General features: G+C 43.4%; 1 protein-coding gene across 3 annotated transcripts; it reads right to left on the bottom strand.

Annotated features, from left to right (window-relative positions):
* Positions 1–807: 807 nt before the first annotated feature.
* On the bottom strand, positions 808–26,688 carry mpv17 (mitochondrial inner membrane protein MPV17). 3 transcript variants are annotated; one of them, XM_062551472.1, is made up of 8 exons: positions 26,666–26,688; positions 25,410–25,486; positions 13,190–13,305; positions 10,255–10,347; positions 6,215–6,310; positions 2,139–2,171; positions 1,950–2,002; positions 808–1,351 (listed from the first exon to the last, which is right to left on the bottom strand). In XM_062551472.1, exons 2-8 carry the CDS (start codon positions 25,480–25,482, stop codon positions 1,282–1,284), a joined length of 534 nt encoding a protein of 177 aa, XP_062407456.1. In that variant the 5' UTR covers positions 25,483–25,486; positions 26,666–26,688; the 3' UTR covers positions 808–1,281. The 3 variants fall into 3 exon arrangements, with proteins under 3 accessions (XP_062407456.1, XP_062407454.1, XP_062407455.1); XM_062551470.1 differs by lacking the exon at positions 26,666–26,688 and adding an exon at positions 26,172–26,401; XM_062551471.1 differs by lacking the exon at positions 26,666–26,688 and adding an exon at positions 25,963–26,123.

Below are 26,688 nucleotides of genomic sequence, written 5' to 3'. Positions count from 1 at the left end.
CCCGCTTTACAGATTCGATCCGATGCAATGCAGTGATTGTGCTGATAGCAAATAATGGGCTAAAGAAACAAACGCAAAACCTGCTACGTTGCTGCTCCCAAAGATCATGCAAAGGTCCTCAACCAAGCATTTTATTACCAGAATATTAATTTACTGTATAACTTTCAGAAAGTTTGTTTTGGTTTGAAGTCATGTGAAAGAGGAACATTTTCATAGCACAGAGGAGAGACAAAAAAACAAGGAATATTGTTTTCTGTAGCGATGGTTGTCGTGATGCCTTTCTGCATGGCTAAGCATTGCAAGGAAAGCAAAGCACAAGCGCGCAACAGGGAGATGTGGCTGTCTGTCCGGAGAACTGTCCACGGTCCTGAAGTGACAACATGCGAATTGTGTATTACCATTTACACTGCGTTTCCTAACTTCAACCGTCTTTTTCAATATCTTGGCTTTGGAAAAGTTAACAGGCATTCATATTTCCATTTTATAGTCAGTCATTTTGCTTAGGTTATTCAAAAATGCAGATGGACTACTTCAGGTGTATGTGCAACTGCTTTCCATGGAATTGGAGTATACGTGTCTCTCCTCTTCTTAAAAAAGAAATAAAACAATGGAAGGCTACAAAGCTGGGCCACCGCGCCTGACGTCATGCATGTTTTTTGTTTTTTTTAGAAGGCTGTCGTCAGTATTGTTTGAAAATGAGACATGTATGATGATCTTTGTCTTTACCGTAGATACAAACTAGATACAATATATGTTTTATAACATATATTAAAAATATAACGAGTCAGTTAATAATAAAAACAAACATTCCAAGTAATTGTTTTAATTAAATGCATATGCATTAACACTCATGTATACTCTCAATGAAAAGACAAAAGCACAGTATGGACACCTCCCTATGGTCAGGGTCTATGACAACAATACTGTCCTTACCTGAAGGACTGAAAACCTATATTGATTAGGCTACAAGTAGCCTACAACTAAATGATTGCTATAACCTGACAAGAGACTTTAATAACATGTATTGAATATTCCTTACATAACAAAGAGAAATGCTAGTATCTAGTGAATTCCACGTATGTAGGAGAAAGTGTTAATTACAAAAATAAGCATAATCTTTTAATACAATTCCTTCATTTATAAACCGAATGGCTGAAGTACTGGATTGTCATCTCTGCCTCTGCAGAGATCTGTAATTGTCCACAGAAGGCTGTCTACAATGACAGCCTAAAACACATTACGCTTCTGCTAATGAGGTAGTACAATTTCTGGAACCACTCGTCACATCTTGTTGGCCTTCCAGGAGAGATACGAGTTCCAAATCACTGCTACAATCTGAACCACCGCCAATCTGCAAGAGGGTTAGGAGAGGTCAGGCGTTACTGATAAAGACACACAACAGTGTGTGTGTGTGTGTGTGTGTGTGTGTGTGTGTGTGTGTGTGTGTGTGTGTGTGTACCCTATCACTCTGCATCGAGTGTTGAGGGAGAAGTGGTAGCAGGAGAGAGCATTGCCACATGACGTAGCATCTTCAACAAAACAAATTGACTAAGAGTCTCAAATGAATACAAGTAGAGGAGGTAGTTCAATTAAAAATGACAGATGACTAATTGTGATGTAAATGTCATCAGCACGCCTTTCTACGGAGAAGATGACGACAAAGAGGGTTAGCAAGGCTGCTCAAACTCTCTTATCTTTAAGGACACATGGGGCATCGGAGGAAAATAAAAGGCCTTGGACAACATTTGGAAAACTTGCCAAACTGAACAACCGAAGATTCTCTTCAAAGCGCACATGATAAAGACAAAATATACACTGAATTTCACGAGTTTCAGAGAACTGCTACATTTCTCTGGCTGCCTTATATCAGCCAAGGTCTAACACATCATTACCCAATGAGGCGTGCATGGCGCAACAGTACCATCCTGCAACTGGCGGGCTGTGCTTACCTGTGGTGAAGTGGTACAAAATAAAAGTTGGCTATCTGAACTGGGGGCCACAGCTGGTGCAAAAAGGAATGAAAGCAAAAGAGTACAAAGCTGTTAGACAGTAGTATTCACACAGGATTCATTCATTCATTCATTCATTCATTCACCAGCTTATCCAGAATGTGCATTCTCTCCTTGGGATCAACTTACATAGTAATTTGCGACCAAGGCATCTGTATAGTCCTGTGGATAAAAAGAGAAATAATTCAGGCCAGATACACTTAAGACACCTGTCAATCTTAGTCTGGTAGCGTCCACTTTTAAATTGCATCTTAGAAACATTCATGTTTTTCAGTTAGCCAGATACTCTAATTTTCTGTGTATTAGCCAGATTGTGTTGAAACTGCAGGAGAGTGTTTCATGCTAATAAAAAATTAGCCATATTAAACCCGTGTATATATTAACAGCAGTGCCAAATAGCTCAATGAATCAGATTCAGTTCATGCTTTAATCATAAAGGAGAATGAAGAAAATAAATGCATTCCCATGTACAGTATAGCCCGTGCCCCTGTAATAACCTCAAAGCTGAATACATTGAATATGTCAAAATCAATGTATAAGCCTCGGGTAAGTATGGTCACAGAGAGTTGAATCATAGATAAATATAGAATTATATAGTTCTATATATATCTATGGGTTGAATAATAATAATCAAGGATCTTTGGTACGGTTTATTCCTGTGGCATTCTAATGCAAGCCAGCTAAATGCAAAGAGTTTTACATCACTCACAAATGACAGAAAAGAGCTTTAATTGTGCGTGATGGCGGTGGTTGAAAACGAAACCGACCCGCCTGCCGCACCTGTGCAACACTTACAGGGAAGCTACAACGGGTGTGTAACTCAAGCGTTCCTTTCAAAAAAAAGACATTTTAGAAGACTGGTCTATTGTTCTTTTTTTTTTCAAATGCACGCGCCGCTATCGCTATCACTTCTGGTGTAGCTACTTCCATTGATTACAGTGGAAGCTAAATGTTGCGGCAGACGCAACGCAAAGGGAACGCTTCAGTGACACGCCTGGTGGAGCTCCCCTGTGAGTTGTATCTCTCTGGATATGTTCATGAGCTGGTGTAGCTACCTCCATTGATTATAGTGGAACGCAAACGCAACGCAAAGGGAACGCTTCAGTGACGCGCCTGGTGGAGCTCCCCTGTGCGTTGTATCTCTCTGGATATGTTCATGAGCTGGCTGCACTTGCGCTGCACTGCACTGTGCTGTGCTTGACACTTCAGCTGTAGGATGGCAACACCTGACCCCAGTCTTCTGGGATGGAAGCACACGTACAGTACAGTATGATGCCTGTGATGTGTTCCAATGGGCTCATGTTAACAGCTCTGCGTCATACTGCCCTATGTGTTTACAAGCCCTCTGTAAAAGCTACATATACTTTAAAATAGAGAAACAATGGCTTGCGACATGTTTTGAAAAGGTCACCTGTCGCCTTTTTTCTTGGCGTATAAAAAGTAGAGAGAACCATATCAAAGACGCTAGACATGTTGTTAAAATTTCACCACCCATCGGACTGAGGTGGGTTTCTGTAACTGAGAGCAAGCGGAACCAGACACGGGCTACCCGCTGTGCAGTAGCCTTGGGATGGGTCATCAGACACATCACCACAATGCTCCCTGCAGTTACAGTAGACGCAAGACCAAAACAAAACAAAACAAAAAATCTCCCCCTATTTGGGAAAAACTTCATAGCAGTGGCATACAGGAACTCCAAGAGGGACCTCAACAGTTGAGGGAATCTGTAGAAAGAATGGGCAGCACTCACAAAAAAAAACGCTTCCACTCTCGTCAATGGAAGTGACCACACAGGGCATGAGAGCAATCTTCCCATTCTATTTTTGTACAGCACACACGCTCCACAAATGCTCTGCGTCCACTCTATGTCCAGTGGAGCCTCTGGTCGCTTCTGCTCAGCGTTCAGTGAGGGCGAGCAGCACTCGCTCATCAGGACCCATTCCGCTGAGCGGACCACCATTTTTCTGTCTTCTTCATTAAGCCATGCCAGGCTCTATGACGACACCAGAACCATTCAAGGGTCACAGAACCCCAAGGGCAATGGGCAATGGGCAGAGCTGTGATTAGCACTAATATTTGTTTTCTTTTTTTCCCGCAGCACAAAGCTCACTTGACCTTTTCAGGAATAAAACACTTTCAACTCTCAAAAAAACCACTCTAGATCAGGTAGACTGGTCACAGTCCTGGATTAAAAAAGCATTAATTCATGGAAAGACAAGGAAGTAATCCATGAAAAAAAGTGACTAGGTGACACAACATGGATGGGTACAGTCTGGTTCCTCCTTGTGTATTTAAACAGAACAGTCACTCCCACATCCATGTGGGACAACCTTCAACAACCTGCACAAGCTGTGGGCTGCCGTGGAGTGTCGTCCTCCTAAAGCGTCTGTTCCCCCAACCTCCACCCCATACTACCCCATACTACCCCATACTACCCCATACTACCCCACCCTCAGGACGCACCGATTGCCCTTCGCTGGCTCCGCCGCAGGTTCCAGCCGGCTTGGCCGGCGCGGCGCTGATTATTGCCTTTCACCTCGCATTTCTTTTCCATCAGCGGGCCGGCCCTAATGAGCGCATTCTTCATTTGTTTTCTGTCTTTTCTGACATTTAGGTGATTGACCTTTCAGCCTCATTTTAACTCCGCCACCTACCTTACATAAATAATAGATGACGCCCATACCAATGGCCCTGCTGTAACACACCCTACCACCCCCTCCCACCCCCCCATCTCTACAACCCCAAAACGCTCCCACCTCCCTCCTCCCTCCTCCCCCCCAAACCCCATTCAGAAGTCTTGTTCTACAAGGCGTGAGTCACTGTTCGCTGGTTCAACCCGCTGTACTCCCATCAATGGAAATAGCTTCTAATTACAGTGGGCCAAGACGGAGGTCAATGGCTTTTGCTGGAGCGCTACGACAGACACCCTACAAATGGATGGAGGAGAAAGCAGCCAGCCAGGGAGCGCCGGGAGCGTTAAGAGTAGAATTCCCACGAGATGAGCTGGGTCCGTCGCCACACGCCACACGCCGATGCCCTGTGCTCCGCGAGGAATAGCACAGACGTCTCCGTAACAAAAGCAGCCGTTGCCGCCCTGAGTGGCTCCCTAGATTAGACAGAGGCTCAGTGGCGCGTCCTCATTTGTGTGTCGAGTGAGACGCAGCAGCTTGTCAACACGCGTGCGGTGCTGTGAAAGGAATCTGCGCTCAACCTGTCAGCTCACATAATGTCCTCCCGTGACCTGGGTCCACAGGTGCATTGCTGTGTGCCTCTTTGGCGGAGACGTCCAAAACATGAAACAATAAGATAAGGGTTCATTCAACCCTTCTTTCTTCTGTCTGGGGCATTGGAGAGGTGCATTCATGAGCAGTGGATACAATAATTTGTGCGTAGTCGACGTAGAAACTTTGCAAGAAAGAACATAAAATTACGACTTTTAACAAATAAGCGTCGCAATTAATCACTGTCTGTTCCAGTTTTACTCCATGACCTTTGCTCCTTACAACAACGTTCCATCCATGTACTTCAGATAAGTTGTCACAGAACCTTTTCTCTTTTTTTTTAAAGATTATTTTTTTGGGCTTTTTATGTCTTTAATTGGACAGGACAGTAGAGAGAATGACAGGAAGTGAGTGGGAGAGAGAGTAGGGGTTGGATCCGGAAAGGACCACGGGGCGGGAATCAAACCCGGGTCGCCGGTGCGGTGTGCGGTGCAGGTGCCCCAGCCAGTCACACCACAGCTGGGGCCACAGAACCTTTTCTAAAATAATTTTCAGCACACTTTTGATCTCTCCCATCTATCTGTATTACCGTATGTTTTTATGGCGTTCAAACAATGTTTCAACCATCAAGTTCCCTAAATACCATTGCTCCATGATAGAGGACCTTGTGAGGACCCAGGGGTCGAAGTGTTGCTTGAGCCAACTCAACTTTTTTTTTGTACCCTAGATGTGCAATGACCATTTTAATGCTCTGCTTTTTGTTAGTACACAAAAAAAGGTGGCGCTCAATGGTCAGAACTGCCCCACTTACTCACTTGTGCATGCTGGAGCACACACACACACACACACACACACACACAGACACACAGACACACAGACACTCAGACAGACACACACACACACAAATCCCAAACCTGCCACTGCAAGTCTGTGGTATTTATTGGATGCTTTTATCCCGAGCGACAGTGACTTCACTTTACTTACCCTCTTCAGCTTGGCCACGTTCTGCTCCACGGTCAGCCCGTTCAGAGTGCCAGAGATGCCCAAGAACACCCCCAGGAAGCACGGGGCGAAGCCCACCTGCGGACACAGAAGAGCCAATCAGTATCGGCCGTGTACACGATCGCATCCACGCCAACAAGAGATGCTCGTGAATGACATTCAGGCTCTGATAGAGGGGATATTTTTTAGAGGCCATTTGACTCTGCTCTCGCTGCAGCATAGCGCGTGCCATTAAAAGCGGGAGTCATCAGTGAGATTGAAAATGGGATAATTGGACAGTGACGTGCAAGGAGTGCGTTCTCACTGCCATGGAGTTAAAAGAGAGGGAGAGAGGTGCATGAGGCGTTTGTGCTTAGAGGTGTTGTGTGTTTTTGTGTGTTTGATTTCTTCTATAATGAAGGATAACACAAACCACAATCATTCTAAATAAACAGCTACAACAAATTACACAGAGAATTGAGAAATATTGTTATTCGAATATCAATTTTAAAAGAAAATTGGTCATGAAAGCCTTCGCCATGCGGAACATGGGGTGTAAAAGTCTACAAACACAAACAACAAACAACAACAAACAGAAAAGAAATGGTAAGAGATTTACTTTTGCTCTACACTTATTTGGATTGGCTTATAAATAAAAATATAAATAAGATAGATGCATATTTTATTGCTCCCAAAGGAAATGTAGTTTTAATTAGTCTAATTATTTTTAAAGATTGCAAAGGCTGTTGCTGTTGCAATCATGTGATTTAGTTTGAAACTCAGTCTTCAGATGTATAGCCTATGTTGTGTCCAACTTTATAAGCAGTACACCTGAGGGATACACTATAATGCAAGATAAGTGGGTTAGCAAGCTATGTTGTGCCAAAAGCCTGGGTTTGCAATGAGAGTGGCTGTCTTCTTTTCTGGCTACATCACCATGGTCATTTATGCTGCAAACTTAACCTGGTCCATAACAGTTTATGTTGGATAAGAGCAAAAAAAAGCTTTGCGTGCAGCCGTGCAAGCAACACCTAACACCCACCCCCTGTTGATGATTGGTTTTGACTCGTACTGTAGGTAGCGTGTGTACAGATCTCAGAGCCTAGGCTGCCTACAGAAATACGTCTTTTGATGGCCTGGTTATGGGGCAGGCAGCTAGCAGATTGTGAGGGAATGTTAGATGAATGTGATCATTTATGCTTGGGCCTGCAATCTGCGATTGCTGATACAACCTTTACCACCTCTCTTTACCACCGTTCCATCTGACCATATGGTTCTAACATCGCCTCTTTCATGGGAATGTGCGAGACTACAGTACCAATTACCTCAGATCGCAAGTTCACAAAGACAGGCAAGTCACAGTGTGTACGACTTGCTTTAGAGTTACAGACCCCTCTGTTGATGCCAGGCCAGGCTAGGGTAGGGTAGGAGAACCTCGAGTGAGACGCTAGCACCTTGTGCGCCTTCTTTCGGCCTTCTTTCAGAGCTGTGGATCGACCCAGTGCCTTTAAAATTAATTACTGTGCTGAATGCCTGCCTTATAAACCTCGGGCCAATCCCCTTTAAAGCCGACCGGGTCACAGTACTTACATAAAATACCCAACCTACCGTGGCCCACCAACTGGCACAGTGCTACTACGGATACGAGTACAAAGCCCTACACCGTGTTCACGCCATATCTAGACCCAGACAAAAGGGGTATTGACAGAAAATAGGTCTCTAAAATTAGACCACAGATGTCATCAAATCTATTTTTTGGCGTTGAGATTGGAGAGGGGAGTGTGTGTGTGTGTGTGTGTGTGTGTGTTTGGGGGGTGTGGGTTTAACAGAACTGAGTTGTCTTTTCTGCATGCTTGCATGAGATAATCCTTCTCACTCAAGGGGGTGGGGGAAAGGGGGAAAAGGGCCACACTCGCTTTCCCTTTTGTCAGTCTTCCTGCGCATTCATCTCAACGATTATCCCCAATCATGCTTCATTGTGTGAGTGCATGGAGTGTACACACCGGCTCCCCTGTCAGAGTGGGATTACTGTGTGTGTGTGTGTATTGGGGGGATATGTAGAAGAACAAGCAAGTTGTGAGTGCTTTACCAACAATTCCAACACACACACACACACACACACACTGTCCTGTTATGCTTGCTTATAGTATACTGACTGTTGTCCAAAATCACTTGTTACACACTGGCCAAAGAAAAGGGACCGTTTCACCTTCATCCGGCATGTATACCCTGGAAATCCAGAGTTCTCGCGAGAGCACTATTTGAATTGTGTCCGGAAGATACTCTGGCCACGAGCAATGATGCACGTTACGTTTACCCCAACCATCTGGGGTAACCAAAAAAGGTGTGGGTGGGTGAGCTACAGTAAACTGATGACGACAGCGCTACAACTTTCGGTTTTGGTCATAGTGTTATCCAATTGCGTCAAAGTCCGGAATCAGTCAGAGTAAACATTGGTCGTAGTGTTATCCAATTGCGTGCAGTGAGATTTTCAAACACAAGCTTGGTGCCGCCCCTCGACTTGGGCCATTTTCATTATTCATGGCCAGACCCTTAATCTGAAAGATTCCAGGGTCTGGTTTACTACCAGGCTAGCAAAAGGGCCCAACAGTGCATGTGTCTCCTCAGAAGGATTTGAAGTGAGACAGGACATTCTATCCAAAGTATACCAGTCACTGATAGAGTCTGTCATCGCTTTCAACATCACATCTTGGTACAGCTTCCTACCAAACAAATGCAAGAGAAAGCTGGCTAGGATAGCCAGGCACGCTGTTAAGATCATAGGCATTCCACAAAAACAGCCATCTGATCTTTATATTCAAGCAATGGAAAGAAAATCCAACTTCATCATCCAGGATGCCTCCTACTGTACCCCCTCCACCAAAGCTTTGAGCTATTACCATCAGGAAGACGGTTCAGAGCGCCTCTGGCTAAGTCATTATACAACAAATCCTTCATTCCCAATGCAATACATACAACACTCATGCTACTGACACATCACACACATTTTCTAACATGGCCAACATATTAAAACAATAAAACTTTTTGAATCTTTGAATCTTGAATCTAATAAAGACGGCAACATTTTGGGAAATTAGTTTATTCACATCCCCCCCAGAATTAGATGAGATGATGCATACCCTTCCCGACTCTGCATCCAGTAACTCATCTGAAGCACACTTATATCTACTACCAAACTCTGGGGGAGATGGTGAATAAGCTACTGTTGGCATGTTTCTCTAAGTGAAGAAATCTGATTATAAAGGGAATTTCAAGGAAAACACTTCTTGGCAATCTGTGAGAAAAAATAAAATCACTCAACCCAAAACTAATTGCAGATAGCACATGAAAAGCTCCAGTGTTACTTCTTTAACCCCCAAGGAGCAGTGCTTTGCAAATCACTCCACCAAAGCGTCTATTGATTTGCTACCTTGACCACAATATCTGGACTTATTTTTCTATACCAATGCACATACTGTACAGTATGAGAAAAAACTCTATTGTTAGACCTAATTATTTAAAAGAAAATCTATAAACATATCAGCCCATGTTTTCATAAATTTGTACATAATAGAACTGCACATTCCTCTATTGGAAGCAGCAGAGCCTAGATGCAAGTGCCACAAAGGGTCTACATACTTATGTTAATAGCATATTTCAGTCTTTTAATTTTCTGTTTTTAAAATAAATGTACAAAACATAGCCATTCCCTGACACAAAATTATCAAAACATTTGATTCTGACTCACAGACACTCTGATTAACATAAAGACGTTGAATATAAATAGGAAAATGCTTCTGTTAAATGTTGTATACAGTATAAGATCTTCTAGGCTTGCCAATAACTGTGGGGAACAGTTTTTTTTATTATTATTATTATTTCTATTTTTTTTTAAACAGGTTTTTGTCTTTATTAGATTTTTGTTTTTCTCAGAATAAATTTGCTTTCCTTCAAGCGGGTTTTTCTCACTGTTGTCAAGGTGCCAATAATTCTAGAGGGTACTGTGTGTGTATGAGTGAGTGATCTTGAGGGATTTGACTCACCTGATCTAAAACCATTTTCTTCAGGGCAGCACTTTTGGTCTCTCCAACAACCAGCCTATCCAGGACTCTGTACCAACCGCCTATAACTGGACCCTAAACATGTGTGCACACACACACACACACACAGGTGGGCGGGGGAGAGAAAGAGCGGCATGTTAGGGTAGGAGTTTCTGTTTTGATAAATTATCGCTAAATCAATCATTTACCTTTGAAAAACATTTATTTATAGCTGATCTGAAACAAGCATTTAGTTAAAATGAGGTTATAGTTCTGTAGCTGCCATATTTACTGTATTCAAGGACAACTGTGTGGTATAGATAGATAGATAGATAGATAGATAGATACTTTATTGATCCCCAAGGGGAAATTCAAGAAATTGGTATGTATGTGTTCTCTCTATATATCTATGTGTGTGTCTATTTATGTGCTCATAATGCCATTTGTCATGATACAGGGTAAGAATAAACAATACAACTACATACATAACTGTGCACAAGCACATACACATACACGCACACCTAGCGGAAAGACTGCATTTTCCCGAAGGGCTTTCGTTTTCTCTAGACATCTGTGCAGTGCAAACACATAATTCCTTCTGTTTCTGTTCCCCTGTTTAGTTGCGTAACGTAAAAAAAAAAAAAAAGCAGCACCACAAAGCACTAACACACATAAGGAGATTACTGTCACAACGACACTTCGCCAACAGCAGGATGACAACATGACAAGATGCTGACACAGCTGTTGGGGAGAGAACAGCGTCTAAAAATAGCATGTTCCAAGACAGCGGCATCAAAGAGTTTTAGCTGTCGTTTATCTTGGATGCCGGTGCACAGCTAAACATATTCTTTTGGCCTAGTAACTGTGTTTGTAAAAGTCTGTCTGAATATTTTAGATTGATGCTTTTTTGTGTGCATAGAGTCAGAAGTCAGGGACACGGTCATCACCGTCTCAGTCAAACTATCAGTGTGTACAGGGATGTGCAAGTCTGTGTGTGTGTGTGTGTGTGTGTGTGTGTGTGTGTGTGTGTGTGTGTGTGTGTGTGTGTGTGTGTGTGTGTGTGTGTGTGTGTGTGTGTGTGTGTGTGTGTGTGTGTGTGTGTGTGTGTGTGTCCACTTCTGCATGCAAATCCATGTGAACATCTGCAGGAGTGTGTGTGTGTGTGTGTGTGTATACACCGGGGTATGAGGGTTTAAATGTGGATGTGTTTGTGGATGTTTATTTACGTAGCATGTGTCGGACCAACATCTGTTTGGCATTTCGGTGCCGGCTTCCAAGATGGCCAATCTGCTCCTCACTCCCCTGTGCTAAGCCCTCCCCAACGGTACGGGGTGACGCGTTCTCTGCTCTACTTCGGCAACACAGCACACATGACGTTGGCCTGCTGGGCGTGGCCTCTGCAGGTTTGTGCAGTGGATGTAGTGCAACCATGAGCCAATTTAACAGTGTCCAGGTGCCTGGCCTAGTTGATGTTAATGATGCCTTAATTGGCAGGGTAAAACATCTTCCTGTTTCTGTCTTTCCTATAGACTGAACTGTTCCAGAGGAAGTTAGTTTACACAGTGGCGACATCTTGTGAAATAGGCTCATGGAGGTATTATAAGAGCTGGAGAAAGTGAACAAGTCCCGCCCCCATTCATTTCAATGGGAATGCTAGGCTAGTGAAAATTGCCAAAATTGAATGATTTTTTTTTAGGCTTCAACAAGGCGTTTCAAGGGGCTTGTTTCTGGTGCCATTTCACATAGCCAATAAGTGCCAGGTTACTGATTGAGGTAAGGTACAGAAGAAAGCTATAAGGAGAGCTCGTGCCCACAGTAAGCTCGTGCATGAGCTGAGAGTGGAACAGTCACCAATCAGCATGAGGAGAAATGGCACCGGACATGATGTATTTCTGGAAAATGGCGACGAGGAGGTGCCTCGCTAATTGGCGAAGATAATCAGTCAAATCCTGACCACCTGAGTGCAACCCTGTTCGACAAGCACACACGACTCACGGCTCTTCTCTTGCTATGGAAGACACCATTTGGGCTTACTTGAGCTGACTGAGTACCATAAAGCAGGAGTCTGATTGAACCTTTATGGTGAATGAGCTTCAGTCACTCAATAAAGCATCATGCCACGTCCATGTTCATGTTCATGTTCTGTCCACTGATTCACATAGCTGCAAAGAATATATAATATACAACATATCAAGGGCTGAGAACCAAAGGGGCGTAAGTCAAAATTGAGTTATATAATATATCACCTGAAAGCTCTTGATGAGCTCTTTCTAGCTGACCAAATTATAGAAGTAAAATATTCATAATTATTAAGTTATTGAACAAAACCAAAGGTCTTTAACTGTGAACATATAGAAGCAGTTTCTTTGATTTGTTTTGGCTCTCCTGTAAAGTTGGTGAAATTTCACTTTCTTTGATTTGTTTTGGCTCTCCTGTAGTAAGTGTGTAAGTTGGTGAAATGTCACTTACGCCCCTTTGGTTCTCAGCCCTCGATATGTCTGTATTAGGTATATCATGAACAAACGTCATCATTGTAGTGTGTGATATATCTATGTCCATGCCCTAAACGAGTACATTATGTGTGAAACCCTGACCTTAGCCATCAACTGGTTTGTCTTGGGACAACAGGTTCTGATGTGAAAAGTACTTTGCACTAATTACGTGCCCAGTGCCTGCAGTCAGACGCATAATAAAATGTGGCCAAACTGTAATCTGTTGCACAGCCTGAAACCCCATAACAACCTGACATGTAAATGATGCAAGCAGCCACCTGTGTGTTTGGGAAGGGCGAACGAGTAGGGGGGGAGGGAGAGAGAGAGAGAGAGAGAGAGAGAGAGAGAGAGAGAGAGAGAGAGAGAGAGAGAGAGAGAGAGAGAGAGAGAGAGAGAGAGAGAGAGAGAGAGAGAGAGAGAGAGAGAGAGAGAGCGAGCACACTCACTACGAAGAAAAAGCCGATGCTCATCATCTTGGCGGTGCGGCGCACGCTGTGGTTGGCCAGGCCTCGGCGCTCGATCACCTGCTGGGAGACGACATCGCCCACTCCCACCAGAGAGCCTGGGATACACAGGGGGAGAGAGAGAGAGAGAGAGTGAACGATGGAGGGATGGAGAGAGGGAGGAACAAGGAGAGAGAGACAGAAGGACAGGGATAAGGATATAGAGAAAGGTAGCAGACAAAAAGTCAAGATGAAGGGTGGAGAGAGGAAAAGAGGAAGATTGAGGAAGGAAGAGGAGAGAGAAAAATAAAGAGAAAATGAGAGTGAAAAGAGAGTACATATCAGAGGTGGAGAGTGCCTGAGTGAGTGAGTGGGAGAGAAAGAGAGAGAGAGAAAGAGAGAGAGAGAGAGAGAGAGAGAGAGAGAGAGAGAGAGAGAGAGAGAGAGAGCGGGCAGTCAGGGCATCTGCTCCTCCTCAGTACCTGGCAGGAACACCCCATTCCCCCACCCCTGAGCCTTGGCACCAACTACAGCCAGAGGAGGAGGGGAGGGGAGAGGAGGGGAGGGGAGAGGAGAGGAGAAAACAAGGGAGCACAGAGAGCAGGAAAGGAGCGAACGAGGGAGTGTGGAGGGGAGGAGAGAGGAGAGGCAGCGCCGGGGGGGGGGGGGGGGGGTGAAGAGTGAGGGGGTGCAGAGGGGAGGAGAGGGGGCGCAGTGAGGGCCTCATTCAGACATGGCTGCTGCCCCATTCAGGACAGAGAGCGGGGATGACTGACGACAGACCGCTACAGGTCCCAGGCCTGCTGGGCGCAGTCATTCCTACCAAATGGCCCGGACCGGCGTGGGCTTCAGACTGCATCGCCTCACTCCCTCTGTCTGGCAACAGGGACATTAGCCATGCTGCTAAAAATACCCTCCGACAGTCCGACATATACATTCAATGGCTTGCGAAAGTATTCAACCAACCTGATTTCATCGCAGTTTACTGCTTTGCAAAACATATACTTACATATTCTCCCAAGCAGCATTTAGTATTTTGTTTGTGCACACTTAGAACTGCTGGCATCCATTTCTAAAATTGACGGATGGACTGTAATGGCCTCCCTCACCTGTTGAGATCTTCCTCAGATGCTTGGTTTGAGGGACAGGCTTTTCTACAAAGCATCTCGGTAGTGATATCAACTTTAATTTTCTTCTCAAGGCTGAGGGATCCACTGTGCTCAATTTGTTTTTTAAAAATCCTCAGTTTGGCATTCGAATCACATTCTGTCTTTGGTATTTTCCTGTCATTTTGTAACCTGCCTGGTGGTCATTACAAAGAGTAATGTTCTATATCCAGAGGGAGATCTCCACTTCAACCAGGCAGTATCTAATTATGATCATGTTATGGTCAAACAAGTGTGACATCTTTTGCTCAATTACAAATAATGTCATGTGCCTTAATCTGGAATAACAAAAAATACTGAGATACTTAGTGGTGTATTTCAGTGTTTTTCATGAATTTGTTTTACGGTTTGTTTTACTTTTTTTTTTTATAGATACACTACAGCATAAATGTTTGCAATTAAAATATTGACTGAATATTTTTTTCTAATTGTGAGTATGACTTAGAATTGAATACTTTTGCAAACCACGGTACATACATATGAATCAACGTACGTCTTACATTCTTCTATCTGCTAGATTTGTATGCATTTACATCTGTTGCAAAGCGATTTCCCTCGGCAGACTAAAAACACATCTCTGTGGGATGCTTCCTGCTGCCAGAGAGGGGGTTGGCCAATGCGACAAACACAAGTACGGAAATGTACCGACATTTGCATCCTTTTTCTTTTACAAGATTTTCGTAAACAATTGTTAACTCACTGTGTTTATTAGTCTCTGTCCACCCACGGCAAAAGGCCGACAGCGTATTCCTAATGTGCAAGAGCATCTGAAACAATACGTCCCCCCACAGACGATCCCACATGACAGCATAAAAAATAGTTATGCTATGAGTCACTGTATACGATGATCTGAGAGAGGCCCCTTCCCTGAAAAAGGAAGAGCAGATTTAGACTGAAAATATCTTCGGGACTGTGCCTCTGGAGACAGAAATAATCTCGAAATATTTTTTTTTTTTTGCTCTTTCTTTAAAACAACAGCAAAATGTGACCTTTAAATGTCATATCTGAATCCCAATTTTCCAAATGAAACGGATTCAAATGACTTTCGGAGGTTAGTCTGCCCTTCAATTAGGGGACTGAGAATATGCCCATCATTATGACTGCCATCAGCGCAAAGTGGAGCAGGTGATTACGCGTGCGGCAATATCTGGAGAACCCTGGCGGCTGAAGTTAGCTGAGGGTGGGGTGTTTCCTCTGGGATTACAAACGTGGGAGATGAGGCTGAGGCTGAGGTGTGTGGGAGTGATACTCCATTCACTGCTGTATTGGCCTCTGCACGCGCCCAGTCCTAGAGCACTGACACCTGTGTTTGGAGAGTGTGTGTGTGTGTGTGTGTGTGTGTGTGTGTGTGTGTGTGTGTGTGTGTGTGTGTGTGTGTGTGTGTGTGTGTGTCTGTGTGTGTGTCAGGCTGGGGTATCGTGTGGAGAATGAAGCAGACTAATCAATCAGGTTCTAGGAAGCAAAATTCACACAGGACTCCTTCAGATGGAAACAATCAGAGTGATGGGATGAGTCTGATGCTGCTGTATGGCCAACATCAGCCAAAAGTCCTCCAGCTGTTATACACTACAGCGATGAAACTAGGACAAATAATGCAGATCTTAAGTACAATTCCCTCTATCCGCCTTAAATGGAAATGGCGCTTCATAAATTTGCATCATTTTCCATATAGCAACTCTGCCAGCTCTATTATGCTATAGTGCTACCATACCAAATACTCACGATGTGGTTAATCCATTGTCTGTTTTTTTGCCATTTCAATATCAATGTAATGTTTGCCTCTGCAGCTTGCCACAACTTCCTACTGCATATCACACAAACACAACCACTAAATAAACAAATACTCGTGGGGTAATTTCGCTACACCACGTTTCATCTTCCTATAAACAGAATTTTTCTGTCTAACAGTTTGCCCATTTTCCCTGAACTAATCGGACCAAACAGGCACAAACAAGCGCCGAAAGAGTAGGTTGTGTGTGTGTGTGGGGGGGGGGGGGGGTGGAGAACATCATCTCCTGCACAACCCTTTCCCTACTCCCTGGGGAAAGAGTGACTCATCAGCGCACAAACAGGTCCACCGGGTCATTGTCTTTCAGAGACCTGCCCTCCGATAGATAGATGCACACCGCCTGCCTGAAAAAGCACTCGCACTGACGCACTGTTGATGGCCCTCTCTGCTCATGCGTGTGGGGATGTGTGTTTGTTTGTGTGACATGAGGATAGAAAAAGTATATTTGTGTGTGTGTGTGTGTGTGTGTGTGTGTGTGTGAGAGAGAGAGAGAGAGAAAGCAAGAGAGAGAATTGTCCTGGTAAATCAATGTAGGGTCAATTTTAGGGTCTCCGAGCTGTGGCATGCCCAAACGTATAACAAGATGCTGGACATGAATCACCTCAATGAAGTCCAGTACACACACACACACACACACACACACACACACACACACACACACACGGCCCCAGATCATGTGCCCATTCATTAGATCAGCTTGGGCTGAATGAAGCGGTGTCTCAGCTCAGCAACGCGCGAGGACCCAAGCAATGCAGATGCCTTTGGACCGGTCAACATGGGGCCCCTGCAGGGACGTCAGCGTGGCCGTTCACACACGCCGCCCAGTGCCAATCAGATTGACCGAGCCGCTCCGTCCCCATCTCCTGGAAATGTCAGAGAGCCGCGGCTCTTCGCCTCAAAGTGACTGGCCGCGGTCCGGAGCCCATCGATCCCATCGGCCTCTCTAATCAAAGTGTTGGAGGAACAACCACCGGGGTCATGCATTATTAATGCCACGCGTAAACTGTTGGCCAGCGGCGGCGGCTGCTGTAGTGAAAAAGATTCACAACAAAAACAAGATGTGTAAAGCGGCATGCAGCCTAATGGTTTTTTAAAAGATTAAAACAAAAAAGATGGTCCCCACTGTGCAGAAGATACGCGTGTGTGTGTGTGTGTATGTGTGTGCGCGCATGACAAGGTTGTTCAGTACACACGTCAGCCCATTCATAAAATCTCAGCTGGATACTCGGCTCCAGCCAAGAGGCATGCACGGAAATAAACAAGGCGCCAAATTGGTAGGAGACAACTTTCAGAACAACTGTGTCAAAGGATTTATATACCTCCTCCACAACACAAAGAGAGCTCCGTAAACAGACAAACGGAGGCAGACATTAATTTAGCCTGCCTCGCTGGCTGTCATAATATTAGAGAGGCACACAGACAAATGAGCTCTCCAGGCAGTTCTCACCGCACTGCTTGAAGCCACTGCGTTTGCATTACGCTCCAGATATGAAAATAAAGTCTATTTTAAGTTGGACTTCTCCACGTTGGCAAGCTTGCAACATCGGCCCTGGAATGTCAGACTGTTGATGCCGACTCGCACGCTGCTGTGGCTCTTTAACGAAGGAAGTGACTCATTTAAACACACACATATCTTCGAGTGCATGAAGGAGTTAGATAAAGGTTAAGTATTTAGTCATTGCAGTTATACACTGGATGGAAGATACTTTAACTTGTTTAGTGCCGTCAGTTAGGGAGCGCACAAGTCAAGAGGACTCCAAGGGGCCAGCATGGTCCATATAGAACATAATAATAATAATGATCATCATCATCACCATCATCATCATCATCTTAGGGGGTCTCCATTGGACCCACATTTTCTAGCGATTCCCCTCCACACAGGTCTTCTATAAAAGCATTAGGTGTGAAGCACTGCTGGGACTACAGGTGTACACGAGGAGTGAGGGGTAGGCAGTGCTGAGCTGAGCAGATGTCAACTTAGAACAATGGGGCAGAAGGACCGCAGGAGGACGTCAGGCACGAGACCCCTGCCAGGCGATGGATGCTCCCGCAGCCGTACAGGAGAGCAGCAGCAGCAGCTGGGATCACAGTGCCACCGCGCATGAAACAGAGAGAGGGAGAGAGGGAGAGAGAGAGAGAGAGAGAGGGAGAGAGAGAAAGAGAAAGGGAGAGAGAAAGAGAGAGAGAAAGAAAGAGAGAAAGAAAGAAAGAAAGAGAGAGAAAGAGAGAGAAAGAAAGAGAGAGAGAGAGAGAAAGAGAGAGAGAGAGAGTTGGGACTCGGAGGGGGTGTATGGTAAGTGTATAACTGAACTGAGCAAAGGCAAGGACAGGTAGCCTGGCCTCTAATGGGAGAGGAGGTGGCACACTTAGGCATTTTTGGAAACCGCACGATTAATGTTTTGCCTTTTGTTTACTTCCCTGTCACCATGGCATTTACGTTTGCCTCTCAACAGTCTCCGTCGTAGAGACATTCTGAATGATCGACCCTGATTTGCTACTGAATCATTTCCCTGTCTGACCAGCGGTGGTCATTAGTCTCCATTGAAAGGATGCAAGAGGTCCTTGTGGACGGAGCCCATAGGGATTCCAGTCAATCACTAATCCATTCCTGAAGTCCTGACCACTGAGCAAAACAGATCATTTGAAGTCTTAGACACACTTGTCGCTGTTTGTTCAGCGTGGTCTTGTCAATTCAGACAGTTGTTGATTGAAACCATCTTCGGTGTCTCCAAGACTTCTCGGTGATACTCAACAGCATAGCAGATTGCAGGCTGGTTTCATGAGGGGACTTCATGGCAAAAGTTACACAAGGCCTTTCCGAAACGAAGCTCTCTCCACTCCCACTCTGTTATGGAGTGACACTTGCTGCGGTGGAGGGCGCTTTCATGAAGGGGTAGAGAGTGATGGGATGCATTATTTGCTCATTATTTCATAGTTATTGTTATCATAATTGATTGAATGACTTGTTATTTACTATTCTCCTATTTAGCCTTTGTTTTTCATCAGCTTTGCTATATTGATACTGTTTACTGTTTATGTTGCTATTCCCTTTAGTCGACATTAGTCTAATCAACTGCTAAATTTAATTATTGTATTGTTTTTGTTTGTATGTCGCCTTGGACAAAGGCGTCTGCTAAGCAACCATAACCATAACCATAACCATAACCATTACAGAACTTTGGGATGCCCTTGACAGAAAAATGACATCGGGTTGTATATTTCTGAGTATATGTATTAAACACGTCACAAAACATATGTTTTGGGTGAAGAAGGTCGTCTCTCTTTCTTGATGTGTATGTGGAGCTGTTTTTCAAGGTTTATTTATGCTCATTTTTAAATATGCAGACATGGGTAGACCTAGTAATGTATACATTATAAATATCTATCTCTGATGTTCTGCATTTTACTGATTATGCTGTCAACATTGGTTTCACACTGATGATGTAAATTAGCCTACTTTTATAAAAGCACACCATTTTAGCGATGGGTTTATGAAATGAACTCATCATTTTTGATAAACTATAATCCCTTCTTTACATGTAGTCCCTGTACTGGAACATGTACTCTGACTGGAAATCATTGTTTTATTCTCTAATATAGAACAAAAGAGATTTTCTATTTCACTGGAAGAGACAGTATTTGCTTGTTGAGCTGTTACATATTTCTTATGACGTACTGTAGTCTCCAAACTAACCCTTTAAGCAAAACACCTCATTTGGACACTTTCAAAAGACTGAATGTACAGTACAGTCATAGCTGACACCCACTCTCAGGTCAAGTGATTCATTTCAAAGCGTATAGTCTCAGAGCTGGTCAATGTGACAGGCTGGAACGTCTTATTAGCTCTGGTACTGAACATATATAAAAAATACAATAAAATCAGAGTACTGTTGCAACACTGTCTCTGGGAAATATCATGGTTTACAAAGGACAACCGTGCCTTAATGACGACGCAGGAAAGAGCCAGGTACCCCCTTTTACGCGATCTAACCTTTTCTTGAAATGTCAGGAAAGCTCTTATAAAGGCAGTCAAGACCAGAATAACGAGCTGGGCAGAGACCAGAACCTTTGTTGCTCTTTTTACTGGGTCGTCTTACCAACACACCTACCTGTGTCCTCATGGAGGGTAGTGCAAGACAAAATGGTGGCTCCAGTATACCACACGCCATGCTGAAATAATAAATGCATCTTGGACTTTATTTTGTTCCCTAAAGGATACATTAATTGCCAGAAAAGATTTTTTAGCAGAACAACCTTGAAAGTTGGGCTGAATTGGTTCCAATCTTATGGTACATTAACAAGGTCCTACATGATGCTCCAAGTGTGAATCTATGAGAGGACTAGTGAAGATCAGTTGCAAACAGAGGTGAAGGAGGCTAGAACTTTCTAATGAAGAAAGATCACAAGGGCCAGCAGACAAGGCGGAAATACCCCCTCCCCTCCTCCTCCTCCTCTCTTCAAGTCATCTTCCAAATGATCTTGCACAGAGCATGCTGCCAAAAGGGAGAACATGGTGCTCATCTTTCCACAGCCCACCAAAGAGTACATGTGGTCTCCCCTCCTTCACACACACACACACACACACACCCCTCATGGAAAGTGCTGATGTCAGTGCGACACAGCAAGCAGATCCTGTCCTTGAGGGGTGGCGGTGGTGCTGGTGGCGGCGGAGGCTCCAGGGACTAATAGCTCAGATTGACGCATCTCTGGCTAAGTGAAATTATGTGTGATAAATTTGGCCGGCTTCCTTCCGCCTTGGCCCTACACGTCCTCTTCTGGGGCCAAGAATAAGTGAAGCCACTCCTAAGCACTTCCCTGATGAGTGTGCCACCACTGGCGTATGGTCCTGGGGTAAACTGGCAGCCCAAAGCAGGAAACCCCTCTGCCTCAAGACCAAGGTATTCACAAACAATGTTTCATGTGGCCCCTTTCATGAATACGAATTGATGTTTGAGCTGGATCTCCATCCATCTACAAATCAATTCATTCATTCTTTTAGTCCATCCATCTACCTATCCATGGAGTAGTTCCCTAATTCTTTGGATAATCAAATTAGACCCCACTTTAGAATTCCTTTGGAGACAAGCCAATTAGAAAAAAAAAAAAGGCACCGTCCAAAAAAGTTTTCAAAGAGCCTTCCACTTCACAACAAAATACTACAGTCCATTTGAAAAAAAGAAGAGAGACAGAAAGAAATATATTTGAAACACTTAAGATCAAGTGCGTTATATTATTCAATACATTTGCAGAGTCAACATTCTTCTCTGTCTCTGAGCTATAAGCCAGCATAAGGTTTTCCACACTGCAATTCCCCAGTGGAGTAGCAGCTTCACAGACACAGCTTAATCTGTAAAGAACACTAAAGCACTTCCTATATATTTTCAACCCATTCATTCCATCTGACTTCACACTTGTTGACAGTAATACTGACGACCCAAATGAGGGCAAGTTGAGTGTGAAGATGTTTAGATGGGTAATGCGGAATGTGTTATTTAAAAAAACCCAAAAAAAACACTGCTGCTTTTGAGCCATACAGTATGATCATCAACACTGGAAGCGGTGTGCCTACAGCACTTAACACATTAGCGGCTCTTGACCTCAACAATATGGCGAATGAGGGCAGATACATAGTACCTGTTGGTGTGTTGTACGTGCACTACACTAGTGTTATAAAGGAGGCTCTGGTGCTACTACTGAGCCCTCGTGATCCTGCTCCATTCACCTGACAGCATTTGGAATGGAATAGAATAGAATATACTTTTTTGATCCTGTGCATTTAGCAGAGAATTTAGCCCAATTTAACCGAATTAGTGAACACACACAGCACACAGTGAACACACAGTGAGGTGAATCACACATTAACCCGGAGCACTGCCCAACCAGCGGCGCTCGGGGAGCAGTGAGGGGTTAGGTGCCTTGCTTAAGAGCACTTCAGACGTGGACTGGTCGGGGATCGAACCGGCAACCCTCCGGCTCCAAGCCCGAAGCCCTAACCAGTAGGCCACGGCTGCCCAATGAAGAATTGGTCCAGAGAAGATTCCACCGATGGGCTCCAAATACGAAGAAACAAACAGTTGGATTTCCCCAAGTAATTCATTGCTTGCAACATTTCGATCTTCTGCAGGCAATTAACCGGGCGGGTTCCACCCAGCATAGGGCTCGTGGACGTCACCTGAGCTTGGCAGTGACTCTGTTCTACGCTCTCAATAACCACACACGACTGGAGAATACACACGCACAGCTCACTAAATAAGACGGTTAAAAATAAATAGCTTTGCTCTCATTTTTTTCTTTTTTCTCTCCCTCTCTCTATCTCTATCTTTGATATGGATAACAACAGTGGTGATTCACTGTTCACTGAGACAGTAATTTTGATTACTTAGTCTTGTACCCTCTCAACTAACTCAGTGACCAGCCAATGGCCACTTCCTCTCATTTATACAGATGGGCAGGTGTGTGGCTCGAACCTTGTCACAGGGCTACTAGGGGGATCCAAACATCATATAAACATTTTTGTCCAAAATTATAAAACAACAATAAAATAAATAGATAACAGGGGGCAGCTTAACCCAGCATGTGGGTGAACTAGTGACGTACATCCCTTTTTTATCCAATCAGGCTTTTGAAAACAGGGGGAGTGGGCTGCTATTTCACTGCCAAACTCTTCCTCATTTGCTATAGGCTTCAGCAGTGCACAGTGACTGCATGGGACATACATTTTGTCAAATAGCTTACTAAATTTGTTTTTGCAATCAAGTGTTTTTGTCAAAACAGTAATATAACACGTCAAGAAATTACTAATTCAGAGGCAAGGATATTTGGCCTTCTACAAGGTGCCTTCAGAGAGAATTTCAGAGATTTGTAGGAATCCTCTGATGTGCAGGAATCCTTTCACAAAGCAACTAGCCTTGAACAATTCTGTTGGATCTCACGCGGGCCCTGTAGAACGCTGGACACCTTGTGCACTAGTGCCATCTTGTGTCTGACATTAATACTCAAAACACACACACACACACACACAGACACACAGACAGACACACACACACCAACTCAGGCTGCCCCAATTAATTGATTAATCTTATACTCTATGAAATGATTTGCCAACTATTTTACACGTGGCCCATAAATCAAGGAAAATACCATAACATTCTCCGATTGCAGTGTCTTAACCTTGAGTATTTTGGGCTTTACTTGCTCCTCCATGGCAGTGAAATAAATATCTTTGTGGGCCAAAAACAGGCATTTGAGGACATCATCTTGGGCTTTGGGAAACACTGACACTGGCTGGAGCTCTACGGTAAGCCTAGAAAATACATACAGTAATTTCCCGCATACAGTGGGTATAGTAAGTATTCACACCCATGCTAAAGTTGACTAAAAAGAGGAATATAAAATCATCTTTTGAGAATTGATTGTAATGTCTTAATTCAAAAAATGAGTAAAAATCAAACCGCTAAGGACACTAATTTTCTTTGTGATTGAAGAATGTATCGTAAATAGATAAATGTTCTTCCTTAAATACAGGTTGCATAAGTAATGGAACCCTATGTTAAATTCCCATAGGAGCAGGAGGATTTTTAATATGTTTTTATTTTTAAAGGCCAGCTATTTTATGGATCCAGGATAGTATGCATCCTGATAAAGTTCCCTTGGCCTTTGAAATTAAAATAGCCCCACATCATCACATACTCTTCACCATAGCTAGAGATTGGCATGGTGCTTTTTCCAGTTAGCCTATTAGCCTGTTTGATGCTCATTGAGCTCAATGCAAATCAAACAGGCTAATAGGCTAACTGGAAAAAGCACCATGCCAATCTCTAGCTATGGTGAAGGGTATGTGATGATGTGGGGCTATTTTAATTTCAAAGGCCAAGGGAACTTTATCAGGATGCATAATATCCTGGATCCATAAAATAGCTGGCCTTTAAAAATAAAAACATATTAAAAATCCTCCTACTCCTATGGGAATTTAACATAGGGTTCCATTACTTATGCAACCTGTATTTAAGGAAGAACATTTATCTATTTACAATACATTCTTCAATCACAAAGAAAATTAGTGTCCTTAGTGGTTTGATTTTTACTCATTTTTTGAATTAAGGCATTACAATCAATTCTCAAAAGATGATTTTATATTCCTCTTTTTAGTCAACTTTAGCATGGGTGTGAATACTTACTATACCCACTGTATATAAGCCGCATTGTGTATAAGCAGCAGGTCAGTGTTTTATGCGAGTTAAAAGAAACAAAACCATATTAACACCATATTAATCGCCCCCCTGTATTAACCTCATAGCTGAAGAAATTTTGCAAAATCAATGAATAAGCCGCGGCTAATAGTCGGGAAATTATGGTACTTGTCCATATTCTTCACCAAAAAACAAAACAAAACTGTGCTCTTGGAAGGACTCCCACGTTACACAGGCCTATAAAGAGACTTGCTCATATAAGATGCTTTCGCTGATGTGAGGCCCACGTTACACAGGCCTATAAAGAGACGTGCTCATATAAGATGCTTTCGCTGATGTGAGGGACAGTTTTATATTCGTTTGAATGAGTGAACACACACCTTGTGAGGTGCTCACGGCGGTAAAGGTTAAATATAAACAAAAGTGTCGTGGCACACTCGGAACGTAAAGATTTTTTTATTCCCAACGTTTCGGCTTGATGAAGACCCTGATGAAGGCGTAAGCCGAAACGTTGGGAATAAAAAAATCGTTGTGCCACGACACTTTTGTTTATATAGGGACAGTTTTATGCCACCTCACTCTACAAAAACAAACATGTACCCTATTCAATCACTTTTCAGCCACAATAACAGGGGGAGTAAATATTGAAGTCATGGCTCCATGGCTCTGAAGCAGGAACACAAGATTGAGACTAAGAAAACAAAAACGACCTGCCTTCCCTTTTCCCTGTGAGTATCTGAGTTGGTAAACAATGCTATGTGGTTTCTGAAATGGAAGTGACCTTTGAGGACCCAGGGTATATCCGGACCTCCCCCATATTGGGAAAACAGATTAATTTTTAAAATATACAGGTATTTACTTAACAGTTCCACTTCCAACTTAAAGTAGTATGCATGAATGATAGAAAGAAAGGGAGGGGAGAGAGGTAGGGAATGGGGTTCTTACTGTTCCAACTAGATAACAGTCACTTATTCTCTCTCTTTGCAAAGGAATGAGAGAGAGAGAGAGAGTGAGTACAAGAGAGAGAGAGAGAGAGAGAGAGAGAGAGAGAGAGACAGAGAGAGAATCCATGGTCTTACCAGCTGTGATGATCTGTATTGTCCATGGATGTTTGGACATCAGAGCCTGATAGGACCTCCAAAGACCTGCCATGGTCCTGTAAATGCAAGTGGTCTTGTTACAGCTCTTACAAAGGCTATCTAACTAAACTAATATTGCAACAAACAACTGCACTTAAAGTATCAAAACAGCAGGAACTGTTTGCAGTTCATAGGAAATTGGAAAAGGCTGCACTGCACTACATGGTACCATACTTAACTGCGTAAATGCAATATTTTGGACATGGAAATATGATTGTAGGCTACTTCACTGTTTCTGTATCAGCAGTATCGTTTTGTCCAATAACTTCAGATATTTTTTGTAAGGGGTTATTCAGAGATGAAAACTTAAATCCCCAAGTTTTGAATGATAAGAAGCAATGAATGCAATTCCAGGTAGATTTTGGTACATACAAATACTTTCTAAAAGTAGACTAGACCTATTTGTTATTCATATCGACCAAATTTGCAACAGGATCTACCTGGTTCCAAGGTTGTATAAATCGACATGCCACAAATGTTCAAAACAACTGACCAGTATAACGGAGCCTGTCGTAGCCTACTGTATTCCTCTCGATACAATGTTGCAAAGATTTCCGAGTATTCAGTGAAAAACTGTTCTCTGGTATGGTCAGGAAGCTAAGTTAAGTAAGGACACGTGCTAGAAGTGCGCCTTGACGTTACGTGTTGAATGAATGTAGCCTAGCCAAATCCATGGTGAAGTAATTACACGAAGCAACGCACATTGTGTTCTTTAGCCCGTCAGTGTGTTCGACTATCAAACCCTCGGTGCATGGCATCAGCGTTAAACTCAAATTACAGAAACTCAAACAGCCACTGGCTTTTAAAGCCAAAGTCCATCTCCTTGGAATTGGGTTACATTTGGGACATTACAGGTCAATCCATCGTTAGTAGCCTAAAGAATGGCATTGTTCACTCGTTTTTACATCCACACCAACTTATCCCATCAACTTGTATTAGCACTCAATTAGCGCTATTGTTGCTGATGCTGTTTTTAAATATCAATCCCAAGCTAAGTAATACCTAGCGAGTCAGGAAAATAGCATCACAAACTCTGCTTCATTCACCAAAAGTGAACCAGAATCGTTAACGTTATTTTCAAGTAGGCCACAAGCATTTCATTTTGTACGAACTAATTCATCATATATGCCGGTTAAATTAAAACCGCACAATTAAAATGTGAAGATACACTAATAAATATCTAAAGTGATACATGCCTGTGTGGGCAGGTCCAGCAGCA

The sequence above is a fragment of the Sardina pilchardus genome, chromosome 12, assembly GCF_963854185.1.
Source record: "Sardina pilchardus chromosome 12, fSarPil1.1, whole genome shotgun sequence".
In the NCBI taxonomy this organism is placed as follows: Eukaryota; Metazoa; Chordata; class Actinopteri; order Clupeiformes; family Clupeidae; genus Sardina; species Sardina pilchardus.
Note: the sequence above shows the minus strand (reverse complement) of the source record. Positions and strands in the feature narration are given on the sequence as shown.

What these genes read in the sequence shown, in the direction of transcription:
- mpv17 (XM_062551470.1), bottom strand. Translation starts at nt 26,227, where the DNA reads ATGCCATGCACCGAGGGTTTGATAGTCGAACACACTGACGGGCTAAAG. An exon ending in GCATCGGCTTTTTCTTCGTA is followed by an intron (nt 10,348 to 13,189) that starts GTGAGTGTGCTC and finishes ACACATGTTTAG; the next exon opens with GGTCCAGTTATAGGCGGTTG. An exon ending in AGAAAATGGTTTTAGATCAG is followed by an intron (nt 6,311 to 10,254) that starts GTGAGTCAAATC and finishes CTGTGTCCGCAG; the next exon opens with GTGGGCTTCGCCCCGTGCTT.